Raw genomic sequence first — 20,246 nt, 5'->3', positions numbered from 1 at the left:
CTATCCTTTACTCTACAACTCGTAGTTGTCTGTACTCTACTCTATATAGTCCACTATCTATGCTCAACCGTTTCAGGTACAGTTTACCCGGAACAGTTTGTTTTGCTTTGCTTCGCTTTTTTCACTCAATCTATTTTTGATCGCTACTACGTTTCTGCCAACAACGCCGTGATACCTCCAGTCTCATTCATAGATCCTTCACCACATTTGTTGTTGGTGCGTTTGTTGCTCACGTGTGCACTTGTTCAATTCTATTGCATTTCTATTTAAATTCTTCTTTCCTTTATACTAATCTCGTGCATTAATTACATCATCAATCTTTGAATACAAAATCATGGATCCCTATAATATAGATCAATCAAAGAAATACTACTATAAGTATTATCCGAAAATTATAAATATTATAAAATCTATAGTAATAACATTGGGTGTAATAGGTTCTATACTATTTATAACATTTAAATTCGGAATACTAGATTTATCAAGTCCAAGTTTATATACTCCTGATTTTTCAAAACACTCATCAATTCAATATTTTGATTTGGATAATTATCTAGGTTCTCCAAATGGATGGCAATATGAAGAACGGGTATTATTTTTAGTACCTTTAAGAGATGCTTCTGCTCATTTACCTATGTTTTTTGGTCATATGAAAAATTTAACATATCCTCATAATTTAATTGATTTGGCATTTTTAGTAAGTGATTCATCCGATGATACTTTAGAAGCTTTAAAGAAAAATTTACTAGAAATTCAAAATAGTAAAGATACTTCCATGAGATTTGGAGAAATTGAAATTTTTGAAAAGGATTTTGGTCAAGTTATTGGTCAAGGTTTTTCAGATAGACATGGATTTGCTGCTCAAGGTCCAAGAAGAAAATTAATGGCAAGAGCAAGAAATTGGTTATGGACTGTAGCTGTAAAACCTTATCATTCTTATGTGTATTGGAGAGATGCAGATGTTGAAACTGTGCCTCCAACTATTTTGGAAGATTTAATGCATCATAATAAAGATGTCATAGTTCCAAATGTTTGGAGACCTTTACCTGATTGGTTAGGTAATCAACAACCATATGATTTGAACTCATGGCAAGAATCTGATGGTGGTTTACAATTGGCTGATACTTTGGATGAAGATGCATGTATTGTTGAAGGTTATGTAGAATATCAAACCTGGAGGCCGCATTTAGCCTATCTTAGAGATCCATATGGTGATCCCGAAGTAGAAATGGATCTTGATGGTATTGGTGGGGTTTCTATTTTAACTAAGGCTAAAGTATTCCGTACAGGATCCCATTTCCCAGCATTTTCATTTGAAAAACATGCCGAAACAGAAGCTTTTGGTAAATTAAGTAAGAGAATGGGTTATTCAGTAGTTGGATTACCTCATTACGTAATATGGCATATTTATGAACCTTCAAGTGATGATTTGAAACATATGGAATGGATGGCACTTGAAGAATCTCGACAACAAGAAGAAGAAAAGATTAAAAAAGTATATGATAAAGTATGGAATAAAGCCTTTGATGATGTTCAAGATGTATGGTCTAATGAACGTAATAAATTCTTAAAGAATACAGATATGAGTAAATTAAGACCTATCCATATTGATTGGACAGGAGTTGATGATTTTGATATCGATAAGACTAAAAAGGGAGGTGTTCATTTGGCAGATTTCAATCCTTAATAAGGATTAAGGATTAAAAATAATTAATCTACAGTTACAGTAAATAGTACATACAAATACGACAGTTCATAAACTATGTATAATTATATAACTACAATTAACAGCATATTATTCTGGAACTAACACTCGTGTGACAATGAACGAACAAGAAGTATAATAAATACTCCTCCATCTAAGCTTATACTTGAGCACTAAAAGTAAAACAGCCGACTCTATTACAAAAGAAGTCAAATCACTAAAAATATTCTTACGAGACAATGGATTTATTAGTTTAGATAAGGAATATACTCAATTACTTCTAAAATTAGAGTTTCGTATTTTACGTATCTACGATAATTGAATTGACAACAATTCTTTAATGAGGAAGTTATTATCGATATTGGCTGAAAAATATCGAAAACTTTGCTCCAATGGAAAGGATTTGAAATGGTCCTATTTTTGGAGAGTTGGTTGTCTTGCTAATTTTAATTGTCAATCGACAGTGCAGTAGAGAATCACTAAATTGTTTAGAAATAGTCTTACTTGGCACAGCAACACTAAGTACGGGGTTCACATTCATTGTTAATTCTAATTATAAATACATGGCTGGCTAATTACAATGCCTAATGTCAATTCATGTTCTTTAAAGCAATTGTCTCGGCTTCTTCACATGAATCTATGCCTATTACTTGAGAGTAGCCAGCTAACGCTCATGCTGTACGTACTCCATGTTTTACTTAACGAATACTTCTTTACTTGAACCCTTTTCTCTCACCTTCACCTTCACTTGCTTGTATCCCTTCTGGCTCTCACTTAGCAGACAGTGTTTTTTTAAGGCGAAAAAAAAAATAAAGAGGCGGTACTACGAGGACGATGAACTAAATCGATGTAGATTGCCATGTCATGTGGTGTCACTCCTTACTAACTCTAAAGGTTTATCTTGAGATTCAAATAAAGACTCATATACAACAAGTCCAAATTCTACATCACAATAGCAATGGGAAATCGGGATATTATTAATGCTAGGGACTTGTATTTTATAAGCCCATGAAATAATATACAAAAAATATATCGTTTTAGGAAGCGTCTTTACCAACTTAGAAAAGAGTCTTCATTTGACTAAGGGCAATTGATCTAGGGGAAAACCGAAGGGAGGGGTGAATAGAAGCCCGCCGCAACAGGTGGTGAGGCCCTTTGGGGGAGAGATGGGATTAGAAAAGGTCAATTTTACAGTTTAAGTACTGGTCAATATTGTACATTAAACAGGAATATTTTATATGCACAATGCAAGATTCATTTAGACTGTAATGTTCTCAATAGAAAAATAAATTTAAGTGGATTTACAGGTTGGACCTAAATTGATAAAAATGTCAACACAAAACGTTTAGGGAGTTATTTTTGCACATTAAGAGTTTTTGTAATCGCGAAATTTTTTTTTCAACATTCCGGTGTCTTTCGTTGTATCTAAATTTTTCTAATTCAATAATTGGGAGTATTATTGTACTTACGAATATTAATAAAGAAATCGCGAAGAAGGTTAACTTACGAGTTATGGTATTGTTCAATTATTATTTCGATGTTATGCTATAATTGAGGAGTAGAGGCGGATGACTAGAACTTGAATCTAAAATAATTTATTTAGCTAACCTATTTTTATGGGATTTGATTTCTCTCCTGCGGAGCGCTAATAATTTCCCTAAATGTAGTAGGCTTATCTAACCCATCTCTTTTAAATCCTATAAAAAATTTTGCAATTGCATAAACTGTATTAATCGAGTAACCTAACCCCGGTCAGAGAAGGAAAATCATGTACCTGTTTATTATGTGATGTTGTAAATTAAATCAATTAGCTAACTCGTTGCAAAGTGAAGTGAGTTAGAACGATCGGCGACATTTAGCGAATACTTTCGAAACGATTAACACTAAATTAAAGCGAGTAGCAATCAACAATAAATAACAACCTAGACCCAATGTTGCACTAAGAAGTTACATTTCTAGACGGGGTTATGTACAATATGTAGGTAGGTACACATCTTATCAGATGTGGAAGTAGTACTTCTGTTCTGAGATTATTATTGTAGGGATATGTAATCTCAATGGATAGCCACGTTGTACCTGAAAACATCAAACTACAACATTTCAGTTTTAGTAACTCTATTACATAAATTAGGAATCAGGTAACTTTCGGGAAGTGTTCATGTTTATGAAAGGGCTCAGTTTGTTCAGAAGCTATCCTAGAAAGGGTGTGTAACAATGATTCGCTTGAACATACACACACTCTATCAAATAAATTGCTATAGATGCAACACTAAGTAAGGATTGTACTAAATCCAAGACCATCATTGTAGTAAGAAATCTCTCGTATTCTACTTACTTATGAAGTCAAGATTTACTAGGGGCTTGCAATGCTTATTCCATTACGTATTGCTTCAATGCAACCTATTATTTACCTAAGATAAGAAATATTTATTGAGAGTTTTCGCTACATCCAGTTTGTTGCTGCCTCAATTTGAAATGCAGATTCTCGTAATCCGAATTAGTATTTCAAGTTGGAGAGGACGGTACCTAAATTAACGGAGCCATCAAATCAACGCATGTTGCAGCCTCAAAATTTTTGTTTTGAATAGACCATTAGCACGTTGACGTCAATAAACTTGGTCTCTCATCGTAGTATTTTTATAAACTTATGTTTAACTTCTGCACTTCAATTGAACTACTAATGAGGTAAAATAAGCATATTATATGAAGTCTGCAATATTTCACGGACGTCTAACTCAGAGAGACCGGCAGTAGCATATTCTATGACTAAGATTATGTGAAGGCTTAGTCTTTCATCGTGTACTTGGCGTCACTCATTATGTCGGAACTCCTACTTGAAATGAATCTCTTCTAGGACTTGCAGCCTACATTTGCATATTATTCAAACATGTAAATTGCTAACCCAACCTGTAAATGAAAATTACACATCTCCGATATGGAAGTATAATTGCAGCTTCATGAGTTTGTAATATTTGTTTTATCATCAGTTGTAATCGGGAAGAAATCCCACCACAAACTGTCCTCTATTGTTAACGTGTGTAAGCAATTGTTAAGGGCTTCAGTTTCATGTTTCTTTCGTTCACTCAAAAGTCAGCTTCTTTGTTTGCGGTCATAATTTTTTTTGTGCGTGCAACTCTTTGTTCTATGGTCCTTTGTTACGTAGTTCCTACAGTTAGAGAACCTTGTTCTCACTAAATTTTTTTTTAATTATGTACATAATTCACTATTATAAGATCTCATTCAAACCCAATTGTGTTTGCATTACGATTTGTCAGCCCACAAAGCAAACAAGGTAAATCGACTCAAATCAATTTAATTTAATTGAAATGAAATGAATTCGCTTTGGATAGAATGAATTAGCTCAAACATCGACAGTATTAGAAAAAGAGACAAAATTCAACTAAGCATTAAATTCAACTGTATAACACTTGTGTATGAACTAATTCATTTCTTATATGTAGCAAAAGTTGTAGATATTTATATAATTCATATTGATATTAGTAATTATTTTGTGCCAGTTTTAATGGGTTGAATATAACCTGTAAAAAATCTAAATAAGGAAAAATTAAAAAGAAATTTAAGCATTAAAGTTATTATCTTGACATACTTAACACATTTACTAGTCAAAATCCGCAAAACACCTCCTTGTGGTTAATTGAGGTACACGCTTTTTTTATTTATTTTGTCTTCAATATTATCCTTCTCCTTAAATTATTTTTCAGCAGATATTCTGAATTAGTTCAACGCTTTTCCCGATTTGATGAATCAGAAAATAAACCTGAATCAATAACAAACAAAAGGTACATCAGTAGCAATATTAAGAAGTTATCTACATCAGATTATCAGGGGACAGAATAGCTGTAGCATTTTAAGGAAAGGTTAATTCTTAATTGCTACGATTCTACCAAAAAGAGTCTGGGCAGAATAGCAAATCGTTAAATCCTACCAAGATTAAAACATAACCTAGTTGCCATCAACCCCTGACTTCAAAATTGAATAATTTAATTTCTTGAACATGTTACATCATTAACCTTTTAACTTTTATTATGTGCAATTAAGGTGGCACGGAGTACAGGTCCCACTTCCCATGTATTTTGTCATCGTAGAAATATTATATGGCATCAGTATATGTAGTTTACGAATTTGGGGTTTAATGTGACATCTTAGGCCTTAACCATTTAAAGATTGAGATCTTGAAATTAAAAGTAGGTCCATGTATGTTTATGTCAATGAATCTTCGAATTGGCGGTGATCTGTCAGGCAATTTTGAATTCTCATCGCCGATTGGGTAGCCAAGTTTATTCAATAAGTCATCGCGTAACAGTGCGTGAAAAATTTCTGAATGCATATTTAAAGATTCCTCTCAGTTTTCAAAAAGATGCGACCTAACCATACATTTACATGCGGGAGCATGGCACATCCTGTTGGTATGGAATCAGGATATTTCATTTCGATGATAAGTGCATACGAAATCTTACGCTACAAAATGAAAATATTATTTGTAGATGAGAGTCAATTATTTACAAAATTGTTCAGTTGGTCGATATTGTGGAAGATTTCATACAATTGTTTGGAATTTGTTTGTTTATAAATTTTTGTAGTTAGCGGACCATGCGCACTAAACTGAAATATTTTGTGTGTAACAATAGTTGTATATTATAGCTATGGGAGTTCTCATTAGTGGGAGTCCATATTCGTAAAAAAATTGATCCAACTAGGATTATTTTCCATCGTGGTCCGACTTTTACAATGAAATCTATTATTAGAAGACAATATCTAGCCAAGCAGTCTTGAGATGATAAGAACATAATAGTGACCCTTGTAGTATATATGTTCTACATCACTGTGCAACAATATAAATATAATTACTCAATAGTGCTTAAACTACTAATAATAGACAGCATATATTAGGATCTCCCTTACAAATCGCATGACATCCATTTGCTTAGCCTTAATTAGGCTTCTGTCAAAATGTTTCCTCTCGGTGGCTAACAAATACGGTGAGCTTAATATAGCTGCCTTACGGAGCGGATCAGTCCCCCTCATTAAAAGTCTATATTTTGCGTAAAATATAACCTGTAAAAACTCTAAAAAAAGAAGAACAAACACACAATGAAATAATATTCTAAAGAAGTTTCAATAAAATAAAAATAAAATAATAGATATTTTTTACCATGTTGGCTGCAGTGCATAAGTAGCACAAACTGCCTAATCGCAAAAATTTCCATCCCAACTGCTTTCCTCCTTTATTGCACATTACATTCAGCCAGTACACTTGACTAATTCCTCCTTAAAATATTTATAAACCTCGAATCCCCCTAAGAATTCCCTTATATTTTGCATATTTTATTCTTCTTCCATAAGAAAAGGTCTAAATTTTATTCCCTCGCTACTTTACCCTTTCCAAAGTTAGACTATATTCGCAATGAAGTTCTCAGTTAAGAGTTTAATCGCCACCGCTGCTTTAGTAACCAAGACCCTCGCTGTCAATGTCGCCTGTTTAGTTGAAGGTGTTGAAGTCGCTATTGTTGACTTAGACACTGGTGTTTGTCCATTCACCATCCCAGCTAACTTACCAGTTTTCTTTGACTTCACTTCTCCAGAAGATTTCAACGTTGAATTCTACTACTCTGTTGTTGGTAACGCCAGATTCTTCAACGATATTGTTGCTGCCGGTAGAATCATTAACATTCCAGCTATTGATTTATTCGGTTTACCAGGTGCTCCATTATACCAAGTTCACGTCCAAGAAACTCCATCTGTTAACTCTACTGCTGCTATCAGAAAGAGATTATTCAAGGATGACTCTGAATTATTAAAGAGAGATGCTGCTTCTGATTTTGCTGCTTCTTTAGAATCTCTTGATGGTACTTTAGTTAACTCTGGTGCTTTCCAAGTTGTTGCTTTATCTTCATCTTCATCTGCTCCAACTTCTGCTCCATCTACTATCCCAGTTTCTTCTGGTGTTGAAACCTTACCAACCGGTACCGTTACTACTACCCTTGAATCTACCACCCTTATTACCATCACTTCTTGTAAGGACCACTTATGTACCCCAACTGTTGTTCCAGCTACCCCAGCTTTAACCACTGAAACCATTAACGGTGAAGTTACCATTTACACTACTTACTGTCCATTAAGCGGTGAAACCGAAACCACCACTGTTGAATCTACCACCATCATCACCATCACTTCTTGTAAGGATAACAAGTGTGAAGAAACCACTGTTCCAGCTACCCCAGCTTTAACCACCCAAACTATTGAAGGTGTTGTTACTGTTTTCACCACCTACTGTCCAGTTTCTGGTGAAACCACCGCTGCTGCTGCTACTGGTACTCCAGCTGCCCCAGCTGCTGCCGGTACTTCTACTGAAACCGAAACCCTTACCAAGGGTGCTGCTGCTACCACTGGTGCCGCTGCTGGTACTCCTGGTGCTGCTGCTGGTACTACTGGTGCTCCAGCTCCAGGTGTTGCCACTACTCCAGTTACCGTTGCTGCTGAATCAACTGGTGCCGCTGCTACTACTGGTGCTATCTCTACTTACGAAGGTGCTGCTGCTAACTTCGGTGCTTCCTTATTAGCTTTAGCTTTTATTCCATTAGCTTACTTATTATAAGTTAGTTAATCAACTTTAATTGCATCTAATCTAATAAAAGAAATTGTTTTTCCTGTTACAACTGTGTTCTATTTTCATGTTAATTATTAAATCTAATTTCGAATTATTGGTTTTTTATTTTCTTCTCGATTAGAGTGAAATGTAAAGAATTGATCTTTGAAATGGTTATTTAATTGGAGTTCTTCATTTTTAATTTATGTGATCCATTACGTACTTCAATTGAACTTTAATCGTTTACCCATTATCTTTCCATTTCGTGTGTGGTGTTTCTTTAAATTGAAATCAACTGTTATATTTTCGTATTTTAATTAATTGGGTCATTGGACTTTGATTCCAAGTATTATTTCATTATTTCTATCATTATATTGTTAATATTTAAGAAGAGAAAAGAAAGATGATAAAAGTAAACGAGTCTTTTTTATTATTCTTTGAGGATGTACTATATGTTTTATTTTTATCATTAATCTTATTTCAATCGTTTCACTATAAATTAAATATACCGTTATATTTTTATAGTTGATTTTTATTCCAAAAGAACGTCATCAAATCATTCTTGTTTTTAAAGAAATGGGATCAGGGGAAAATTGTTATTTATTCATTTTTAAGTAATGGTATCTTTCTTAATCCTGATGTTTCTTTCTTAGAATATCGTTTCGGTTTCATCCTTATTTTTCTGGTTACTAAAGTATTCTATTTTAAACATTCAATTATCGATTGATTGTTTATTTATATTCGAAAGGTCATTTTATAAAGTATTTTTACATAGTATTCTATTATTTTGAAGCCTCAAAGGGTTCTGTTTATTTCTATCTCTTCTATTTCTTAGAGATGGTACTTTTTTAATTCTTCAACTTGTTTAATATAAAACTCATTAAAAAAATTTAAAAATGTAGTTGAAAAGCTGCGAAAATTTTAATTCCGTAGTTTTTCGGGCGTTGCTTTGCTAACCTGTAAAAAGCTTATTTTTTATCCTGTTTGGGCAAGGTCGTGTCTTTTTGGCACAACCAGCCTTTTGTTTGGCCTTGTTTAAGTATAATCAGCCAGCCATTCCAATCAGATCTGTATAATTGACGCCAACTTTCTCTTAATTAAGCGAAAGCAACTTGACAACGGTCTCGTTACTCCGCTACACTTGAGCCTTGTATAAGTGAATGACTAATGGTTTGATTATAAATACTACAACAGCAACAACTACAACAACGAATAATAACCACTACTAACAGCTCCAACCATATAAACTCGCGTAAGATTTCCATATTGTATTGGCTTGCAGCTATATTCCAAAAAATATTATGTCAATCTTTAACGTGATGATTATAATAACTAAATCAACAAATGCAGACTGTAGTCTACGCCCCCAATATTGATTTAGACTTAATTCCTTACAATGGAGACCCATAACCGTGATTTACGTTTTTGATTGTCAAGCAAACCTGTAATCCCTCAAACTGCCTAGCTCTACCTTTAACAATTCCCTCAATTGGTTAAATTAAAGCGTCAACTGAACTCCGTGCATGCTTGAAGCTGGAATGCACATGTTCTTTGTTTCTCTCAGTTTCTCACTTTTTTCCCACCGCGTCTTTGTACGACATCATATAAATTAGTAAATAAAAACATAGTTGCATTGTCATAGTTTACTCGTTTACTTTCTTATTTGAAGTACGCTTAATGTACATACAGTTTATTGTTTGTTGTGTTGGTAACAAATGTTTGTTACTTCAGAAGAACCTCGAGAAATACACTAAATAAAAAAATGGTTATCTTATAGAAATTGTATTTACTTAGTGAGCAACCTGACCTTTGTTACAGTTCTCTAAATCAGAACATGCAGAGCACAATAACTATTATTGTTTATAGTCCAATACCATGAACAATATATACAAGTTGATGGTTACGTTCGATGGTTATATAGTTCTTCAGCTCGTATATTGTGTGTCGTAAATGTCCAAGACAGTTAGACGAAAACACTAAGCCAAACAAATCCTTTTCAAACCCTGAATTAATGGTACACGAAGTGTTCATAATAATGGAGTAGTAATCTGATTTTGGATATAGGCTAAACAATCCCGATGAAATATGTTAATAACTCTAAACTTGAATACCTTATCTTTTCAAACTTTTTTTTATTAGTGATCATTGATCAATTATCAGTGATCAATTTAGCTATAGCTTAAAAAGAGAGAAATGTTGCACAATTTATAATTCGATTAGAGCCAACGCGAACGAAAACTCCAATTGTAAGGAACGATAGACCAAATATGGTGAGATTTCTACTCAATTGGATTCTGTGAATGGGCATTTGACGAAGTTGGAAATCAGCTTACCCTTTTAGGAAGCTTGGATCCAATACATTCTATCCTAATGCTAAGAAAAAGTTAAAATACTACACAAATGGGAAAACTTTAAAATACTATTCTATTTTCGTTACCGCATCTCCATGTTTTATTGGTGGCTTAAATATTACAGTCGGCAACATATGAATGAGATGTGCCTGCGCCTGAGCCTGTAACCATATGTGGAGATGTTGATTTATAATGTTGTGCAAGAATCAGAAAATTGGTCTTAGAGTTGTCAGGACATCACTTGATACGTACCTTTAAGTTACATATCATAGTACTTCCTATTTAGATGTCCTAGTAGACTTTGCACTAGCCTGTACAACCTCATGGATCAAATTTAAATTAGTTGGATCCCATTTTTCTTGTTGTTTGTTGTTGTTAAATTTGTTTGTTGCCCGTTTAAGCATTTCAGACGCAAAAAGATCAAAAGTTTAAAGTTGAAAAATTTCTTGTCTTACTGATTAGTGTCGTTTTCGCCTATTATGAGGCCATATGTGAATCTACACGATAGTTTTAAGTTTTTTAAAGTTTTTGCAAGGCTCATACTCATCCTCCGTCTTCAAAAGTAAACAACCTAATATCGCCTGTAAACATTATAAAAGGGACTTGATTCCCAATATAATCGAATTATAATTGTTATCTTTCTTCTGTCTTTATTGAACCCTTAAAACTAACTCATACATTCGCTTATAATCAAGATGCAATTCTCCGCTTTATTATCCATTGCTACTTTCGCCGCAACTGCCCTTGCCGCAGATTATGCCAACACAACTGTCACTGAAACTGAGTTATCAACCACTCTTATTACCATCACTTCCTGTGACGAAGAAACCTCCTGTACTGCCAAGGTTGTTCCAGGTACTGCTGTTGTAAGCACTGTCACTGTTCATGGTGTTGAAACTATCTTCACCACAATTTGTGAACTTACTGAAACCCCAGCTGAAACCCCAGTTGAATCAACCCCAATTGCAACCGTCGTTGTTGTTCCAGTTACTACTCCTGCTGCTGCTACTACTGAAGCTCCAGCTCCAGAAGAATCAACTGCTATTGAAACTATTTACAGTACTATTACCAAAGGTAATGTCACTATTCCTACTGAAGTTCCAACTTACGAAGGTGCTGCTAATAGTGTCAAGGCTGGAATCTATTTATTAGCTTTAGCCCCATTAGCTGGTTTACTTTAAGTAAATAGACTAAGATAGAAATATTCTTGCCTAAAACTAACGGATATCTTTCTTTATTCTGAAATCAATAATTTATTTCGCGTCTCTCATGTTCTACTAGTTTAGAAAATATACAATTTTATCTCTAACTAATATTTAAAGAAGTGTCTGCATAATGACTGGCTCAAACGCTTCACTTAATAGCTAAACTTAATACATAACTAATGTTCTCCACTCTTCTATAATACATCAAAATTTGTATAATACATCAAAATCATGACCAATATTTTTGTTTTTGAGAAAAATACCACCAACAGGAAAACGGAGTCATGCAGCAAAAAAGTAAAAGTCCCCAATTTCTTTTTTGGGGGTGTCTATAAAAAAAGATCATGAGATATCCACATTGTTACAGAGATCGCTACAATTAAAATGGGACTGTTTCCCTTTGCAGCTAGTAGAATATACCATGCTTTTACCGCCTTTCTCAATTCCCTTAGGAATAATATAATTGCTCGGCCGGATTGCCAAATGAGCTTTTACATCCCTCATTTCGGATTTTAAAATGAATTAGGATAAACAAAAGAATTTTGTCTCACTCAATACAGCAGACAATTTTAAGTACCCATTTCTTTTTATTACATCACACCCTGCACATCATTCATGCAAAGCTTAAAGGGCTGAAACATTGATGTAGTACTTGACCCATAATCTAACATTCAACACCCCACAAAAACTCTACAACAAAAGTGATTATCGTACTAATATTATTCGTTAATTAAAATAGTGATATATAAAGAGAACTAAACTAATTAAAAAATTCCTTTATAGTATCTAGGGAAGTAAATCGTAAACACATCAATTGTACTCAATATTAAATTTTATATGTATCAATCTAAACTTGTTCCTTTTCTTCAGTAGAACCGGAGTCTGGAGTGATTAAATCTTGACCTTCTTTATGTTCCACGTTCATCTTGTGAGCTAATTCAGCATCAGATAATAATGGAACATGTGGTTGCCATGAAGCAGATCTCCATGCTGGAACCTTTTCGTCCCACATTTGACCAATTTCTTCCAATCTCTTACCTTTAGTTTCTGGGAAACCGAAGTAAACATGAATAGCCATTACTAAACAACAAACTGCATAGATAATGTAAGTCTTCCATGAGATGTTTTGGAAAGACGATGGAGTGTACATAGCAATAGCAAAGTTTAAGATCCAGTTGGCAGCAGTAGAAACAGCAGCACCTCTTTGTCTAGAAGCAGAGTCACCCCATACTTCAGAACAGTAGACCCAGATACCTACACCCCAAGACATAGCAAAGGAACAGACGAATAAGTAACAACAAGCAATAACACCTCTAGCAGCGGTCTTGTGTGAGTCTGGAATTGTAATGTTAACAGTCTTGTTACCACCTACACCACCTGGAACTGGAACAGAATAGTTACCTAAGATACCGGCGACACCAGATTGGAATGTCATCATTAAAATAGCACCAGTAATTAAAACCTTTCTTCTACCAACTTTATCCATCAACCATAAAGCTGGAACAGTACAACCCATATTTAAGACATATTGAATAGAAGAAGCAACTAAGTTAGTGTTACCAGTGTAACCAGCCATTTGGAAAACGTAAACGATATAGTACATCATAACATTCATACCAGTCAATTGTTGCCAGATTTGAGCAAACATAGCAGTGAAAGTTCTGTAGATATACTTCTTTCTGAATAAATCAGCGTAAGTGAAAGCCTTGATGTTTTCGTCGACTAAGATTTGATCTTTAATTTCAGAGATTTCAATCAAGACATCTGGGTCTTCTCTGTTACCTTTGGCTTGAACTTGAGCAACAACATGTTCAGCTTCATCCCAGTATCCATTCTTAGCTAACCATCTTGGAGATTCAGGAATGAAGAAACAACCAACGAATAAGATTAAACCTGGAACAATTTGGATACCCCAACCAAGTCTGAATGAGGCCTTACCGTTAATGAAATGTAAACCGTAACAAATGTAGAACATAATTAAGATACCTAAGGTAACAGCAAATTGGAAAATACCACCAATGAAACCTCTGATCTTTCTTGGAGCCAATTCAGCACCGTAAACTGGAGCAACAGCAGAACCAAAACCAACACCGAAACCGGAAATAAGACGTCCAATCATTAATTGAGCTCTGTCTTGGGAAGATGATTGAACAGCAGCACCAACAGACCAGAAGAAAGCACATAACAATAATGATAATCTTCTACCGAATGGTTCAGAGATGAATGTAGAAGCAATAGAACCGAAGAAGGATCCTAAAGGCATACAAGAAGTAATGAAACCTTGAACATTAGCAGATGGAGTGTGGAAGAAGTTTAAGTAAGCATCTTCACCGATGAAGGCTGACATAGAAGAGATATCAAAACCAAACATCATACCAGCGATGGTAGAAATAGAAGCAATAAGATAGACATTGTAAATATTTGGGAATTTATCAAAGAATAATCTAACCTTTAAGGCAGGTTGAACAAATCTGTCTTCAAAAGCCATTTTGTGAATGAGATTGTAAGTGTATAATTATGATTTAAAAAGAATATAATAAGGACAGTCCCTAGTGGGAATTTCCATCTCCTTATATACTTTTTCATTCTATGACAATATGCTTGCAGGAAATTGTAAAGTTGGGGAATCTGTACGTTGAATATGGAGAAATCTGGATTAATACATGGATTAGCCATAAAAATTTTTCCTTGTCAGCATAATATTTTTTTAGCACCCAACTTCATGCATGAACTCCAAATAATTGACAAAAATTATCCATTGTATGTGGGGCAATTTTCCCGGTGCGTGAATTGAAAATGCAGACACTTTCACACATTTGTCAGTCTTTTAATCATCGGAAAGAGGAATTTCTTTTTATTTTTCTCTAAAATCCATATACAAATCGATATTGTGTAAAGTCTCCAAATAAGCATGATCTTTTCTTTACTCTTCTAATTTCAGTTTCAGGCTGTTTGCCCCAGACGCTTCTCCAGACTCATACATGAGCTACCCCAAAGTTTTAAATGAGCTTATCATTAAATCTATACGGCACGAAGGTCCCCACTTGGATATGTGTTTCTGCTATTTTACTCTCTTCGGCTCGCAAACAAGAACGGCACATTTATTGCATGGGTTCAGTGTATAGTATTTCTTGTACTGAAATAATTTGACCTACTTTATTAGTAATATTTTATTCAGCGGTTGGTGAAGGCCTCTTGACTTACTGGTGTTGTTATTAAAATAAAAGGATTAATATCATCTCGGGAAGATTTTTTCCGATATGCTAATGTTAAATCTAGTTTACAGTGAAACCCCGTTAAAAGAATAATTAACTGCTGTTCCTGATTTTATCATCCCATCAGTTGCACAATATTTTTTGGGACAGCGTTACACATAGGTAAGAGCATTAAAAGAGTTTGATTAAAAATAGTTCATTGTCTGAATAACAGGCGACAGGAGCCGCTTGAATGGTTTTCAAGTCTTCTCCGAGTCAAATTAAAAGATTACTTTAAAACGCTGTATCTCACCATTAAAAGAAATTTGCATGAGCATTGCAAAAAGTAAAATCATGTGGTTTGCCTCAGCGGCATTAAGCGGTAAATATTTTTTTGTCGTTAGAGGGTGTTTAGAAATACAGTTAAACCTAAAACAAACAAAGACAAAATAACTCAAAATAATAAACTAATGTCAACATAAAGTCATATCATGTATCTTACTGAAAGAAGCTCGACAATAACGGTTTCTCGGAAGATGACTAAATGTCAACCCTTTACAGTAGTTAAATAGATGGGATCGTTCGGGTGTGTTTGAACCAGATTGCCACCTAAAAAGTCAGTCATGCTCCTGAATTGCTCCTTGAGTCTCTACTGTTTAAACGAAAATATATGCTGCATTGTCTCTCCCTAGTCCTCAGTGCAGAATTGGTTTACAATATTTGCTTGCTTTTACTTATATCTTTTCTGAGTTCCGTGTTGTGTCTGATAATGAAATGCAGTCAAAAATGTCTGCATATTTCTCCCCACTTTAAAGATTTATTTGCATATTTTCAAAGTTTTTGCGGATTTTTTTTCTGCAGTAAGGAAAAAATTAACCTATTACGAGTCAAATAATTCTCCCGGAGGATTTTTCCTAAATTTTTACTTCTCACATCCATGGACAAATTGCATAAATGCCACTTGTGTTGTAGCTTATGAAGTTGCTAAACTAAATAAACGTTATGAGAATTTACTAATATAGAGAAATATAAGCAATGAATATGACTATTGTTTCGTCGATTAGACCTGATTTGCCCATTTTGGAAGTCTTTGTTCAGCGTTATTCCAATGTTTGAGAAAAGCCTTTTCCGGAATAACTCTGGGGGAACTTTTGTTTTGTGTAATTTACCGCTTTAATACCAGCAGAACAAACAAAGAGTGGGCAAAAAAATAATTGAAATAGCTAATAATTAATTAGTTTTTCCCCACTTTGTTCTGCAGTTTGATGAATAATCCTGCTGGTAAATTCCACTCACTCGTTACTAATAAAAGGAATTTATCCGCTGGTAATAATTGACTAACAATTTTTGTTGTACAAAATCTCTAATTACATCCGTTGACAAGCAAACAGACCAATAACAGGATAAATCGTGAGATTCTTTTTATTGTGTAAATAATATTCTCCACTTGTTCAAGAAGTACTAAGTTCCGACACAATTCTTCTTTTATTGTTTTTAGATTAACTTTATTTCTATCTCCTTGAGCTGCACAAAAGCTATATAATTTGATTTTACGAAGAATGGTAGGCTCCTGACTCAATTACAAGCGGGGACCTGAATTGTTGCCATGTGTCTGGTATTAGTTACAAACCATCCGATATTGAATACAAATCTACCCCCTCTCTAAAGGTGAGTCAATACATTTATGACCCAACATACTACAGACTCGTAGAGTTTCTACAGCCTCTGATTCACCTTTTGTTCAGAGTTTGTTCATATCTCAAGCTACACCGAAGAATGACAACTTGCCAAAAGCAGAGGTATGTTTGATGAGGCAGGGATCAATTCGAGTATCAATTAAAATTAAACTTGAACATTTTTTTCGCTTACATCCCCTAGATTTTGTTCCGTGATTTGATTACTTCAACTGCTGTTGGCACTATTCTATTGTAACGTTACCTTTAATCCATTTGAATAAATGAAACATTACATGAAAACGCTCTTTCCCCTCCTTCTCCCTCATTTGGGGTTATTGATCTGTGTAAAAATAAATCGTTCCTTTGCTCCTATTGGAGAATGACGAGTAATAATAACTAAAAGAGTGCGGAGACATTGTTCTTGACCCGGACCCCCTTTGGAAAGAAAATCTTTAAAATCTTCGTTAACATACACAGCTGCTAATTCGTGCTAATATTTGAATACAAATTATGTACATACCAGCTACGCCATTATAAAGGAAGTTAGTTACGCTCATAACTTTATCGTATTATTAATATCGTTTGAAATAGCTTAAAAACCTTAAACGGATGTTGGGAACTATATAACTGTCAGATATTCCTGCAGCTTTTGTCCACTAGTGCTCATGCATGTCGGTGGCTAGATGCTGGTCCGTATGTTGCACCAGAAGTTTATTCTATCTTATCAATACTCTTCATTGTTGATATAACAATGGAACTATTGCTGATGTCCTCACTGCTATACCTCGAAAATGGAGCCAAGAATTTTCCGGGAAAAAATGGATCTCCAGTTTTTCCGGTACTTAAGCCCCATTTACTTTCCAATATTATGTGTCTGTCTCATATTTTTGATATTTATCCGTTTGACCCCACAAATAAGCTGGAGATTTTGAAAAAGATGATCCGAAGAGTACTGTTTCTTGTTTAAAATGTTTCATTGCTAGTGTGTTTGAGTTGTCGCTTCTGTCAGGTTTAGCTACTTTGGAAAAATCAAAACTTGACAGGAAAATGTCTGCTGCATTTCTTGGCCAGAAAAACAGCAATCAAGAAAAGCTATTTCCAAGATTATCCGTTTGCTGATCCAAGCATGTAGTGCTGCAACTTATCTATCTGATCATGGTTCCTACAGGTTAATACGCTTCGCGCCTTAAAAACAGCCTCTTGTCTTGTATACGTTTTATTCACAAGAAAAGGGTAATTTTAGATCAGTTATATAAAGCTACAAGCATTTAATAATGTTTAATTTTGCTGTTCAGTCTGGTGGTATTTATCAAGAGAGACTTCTTGGTGTCCAAGAGAAACTCAATAAAATGAGAGATAGGAGAGATATTGTAAAATTGAAAATTGTTATTCAATTTTGTTGATACAATTTGGAATCAGGATTGACCTATCTAACTAGATGATGCGGAGAAAACTACACGTGATGGTAATCATGTGATTAAATACAATTAGTGTCAATCATAAGATAGAGTTATCGTATTAGTTGAGTGGAGGAGTTCATTTGGACTGTTGCCTGCTTGTTTTTTAAATTTATAAGTACATGAGAAAGAACTTGCCTGGTCGTATGCTTAAGTCAGTAAAAGACATCTATAGTAATATAAAATAAAAAATATAAGCACAACGTGTGAATCCCTTTACAACGAATTCCAATCTATCATGAATGTTACCTCTTAGAGTAGTTCAATTTTATCTTTTTACTGATATGATCAATCCAATACACTTTGTAGGTATTTTGTTGGTTGTCTATTTTGCGCAGAGAGATGAGGAACGTTCCTGGAAAAAAGTATTTGAACTCTGGAAAAAAATTCTCCGATAGCCTATAAAATAAAAGGTGTATGTCATACTTGTGGAGAGCTTTCATGTCAAGTATCAAGAGAATTAAGTTAGATACCACTAGTGAAATGGTTAAGATTTGTACACATTCTGGTTCATTCCATGCAGATGAATCTCTTGCTGTCTATTTATTAAAATTATTACCAAAATTTAAAGACGCGGAGTTAATTAGGTCTAGAAACGCTGTTGACTGGGAACAAAGTGACATTGTTGTAGATGTTAGTGGTAAGTACGATGGAGTTAAATACTTTGACCACCATCAACGTGAATTTGACACCACTTTTTCAAGTGCCTATAAGACCAAATTATCATCTGCAGGGTTAATTTATAAACATTTCGGTAAAGAAATTATACAAGAAGTATTAAAGATTGAGGATGAAGCCAAGGTGGAATTATTGTATCAAAAAGTTTATAAAGAATTTGTCGAATCTTTAGATGCCAATGATAATGGTATAAGTAACTATTCCAGAGAAATTGAACAAAATAAAAAGTTCACGGATAAGCACATCACTTTACCAGCTTTGGTTTCCAATTTAAATCCATCTTGGATCGAAAATCCAACTGATAAAGATTTTGATAGACAATTTTTATTAAGTAGTGAGTTAATGGGAGTTTCATTTTTGAACTTATTAAAAGGTTATGGTAATTCATGGCTTCCAGCCAAGACCATTGTCGAAGAAGCCTTTAACAATAGATTTAATGTTGATAAATCAGGAGAAATAATCATCTTAAATCAATTCTGTCCATGGAAGGAACATTTATATAGTATCGAAAAGGATAATGATGCCGAAGGAGCTATTAAGTTTGTATTGTTTAAGGATTCAAGCAATGCTTGGAGAATTTCAACTGTCTCACTTACATCTAGTTCATTTGAATTCAGATTAGGATTAGTCAGTGAATGGAGAGGTTTGAGAGATGAACAATTGAGCGAAAAGAGTGGAGTAGAGGGATGTATATTTGTTCATGCCGCGGGCTTCATTGGTGGTGCTAAATCTCAAGAAGCTGTCTTGAAATTAGCCCAATTATCCTTGGAAAAAGCTTGAGCATACTTATTTCTAACTTATATATGCATGCGAACATTTGTAAATATCCTCATGTAACATAATTAATAATACAATATACATTTCTTGGTTTTGCATTTGCTTATCATAATTATAAATTTGAATTAAATGTTTGTACGATAAGTGTGGTGCAAATTAAATTTCCTGTATTCCGTTGCTAAAATAGGAAAAAAAATATTCACAAGCTAAGATAGCCTGAAAGCTTGCTGCAAGAAAGTGACCCAAATGGGGAGCATACTGAGATAAGGGAAGGTGGAATCGAAATTTATCGTTTACGAAAAAATTTTCATTTTCAATTGCTTAATTTTGCGCTTTTGGTGTGGTGCTTTGTTAGATTTAGTCCGTTTTCAGCGATATTTCCGGCGCTTGTGATGATCGACATTTAAAGCCATGCTGGACATTACATCGTACAGTACTTACAGGATTATTTGCATGATGTACTCTTATTCTTATCTTAGGACACGCATTTGAGAGTCGTTCATGAACTCAAGTTTGAATCGGAGTTATCAAAGCCATATTTAAACGGCATTAATTTCAATTTAATTTAATTTATTGTTTATCTGTGTTATAATTTT

The 20,246-nt window shown here is 34.3% G+C and overlaps 5 protein-coding genes across 5 annotated transcripts; 4 read left to right on the top strand and 1 right to left on the bottom strand. All coding sequences in view use genetic code 12, as the record gives it.

The window, feature by feature from the left end:
• Positions 1–173: 173 nt before the first annotated feature.
• ANP1 (Anp1p) lies at positions 174–1,817 on the top strand. The gene has a single exon (XM_064882672.1). The coding sequence runs from the start codon at positions 335–337 to the stop codon at positions 1,685–1,687; it is 1,353 nt and encodes a 450-aa protein (XP_064736032.1). The 5' UTR covers positions 174–334; the 3' UTR covers positions 1,688–1,817.
• A 5,313-nt stretch (positions 1,818–7,130) lies between these two features.
• On the top strand, positions 7,131–8,321 carry RJT21DRAFT_116416 (Fasciclin and related adhesion glycoprotein; the record flags this gene model as incomplete). Its single annotated transcript, XM_064880430.1, has 1 exon — positions 7,131–8,321. The coding sequence occupies one exon, from the start codon at positions 7,131–7,133 to the stop codon at positions 8,319–8,321; it is 1,191 nt and encodes a 396-aa protein (XP_064736031.1).
• Positions 8,322–11,358: 3,037 nt separating this feature from the next.
• Positions 11,359–11,844, top strand: RJT21DRAFT_3576 (uncharacterized protein; the record flags this gene model as incomplete). Its single annotated transcript, XM_064884287.1, has 1 exon — positions 11,359–11,844. The coding sequence occupies one exon, from the start codon at positions 11,359–11,361 to the stop codon at positions 11,842–11,844; it is 486 nt and encodes a 161-aa protein (XP_064736030.1).
• Positions 11,845–12,572: 728 nt separating this feature from the next.
• HGT1 (Hgt1p) lies at positions 12,573–14,439 on the bottom strand. The gene has a single exon (XM_064882671.1). The coding sequence runs from the start codon at positions 14,354–14,356 to the stop codon at positions 12,716–12,718; it is 1,641 nt and encodes a 546-aa protein (XP_064736029.1). The 5' UTR covers positions 14,357–14,439; the 3' UTR covers positions 12,573–12,715.
• Positions 14,440–18,636: 4,197 nt separating this feature from the next.
• RJT21DRAFT_116413 (uncharacterized protein) lies at positions 18,637–19,653 on the top strand (the record flags this gene model as incomplete). The annotated part of the gene is made up of 1 exon (XM_064880429.1): positions 18,637–19,653. The coding sequence occupies one exon, from the start codon at positions 18,637–18,639 to the stop codon at positions 19,651–19,653; it is 1,017 nt and encodes a 338-aa protein (XP_064736028.1).
• Positions 19,654–20,246: the final 593 nt, after the last annotated feature.

Source organism: Scheffersomyces amazonensis (genome assembly GCF_036850825.1).
Source record: "Scheffersomyces amazonensis strain UFMG-HMD-26.3 chromosome Unknown RJT21scaffold_8, whole genome shotgun sequence".
Classification (NCBI taxonomy): Eukaryota; Fungi; Ascomycota; class Pichiomycetes; order Serinales; family Debaryomycetaceae; genus Scheffersomyces; species Scheffersomyces amazonensis.
The sequence above is the reverse complement of the archived record's forward strand: the minus strand, read 5'-3'. Positions and strand labels throughout refer to the sequence as shown.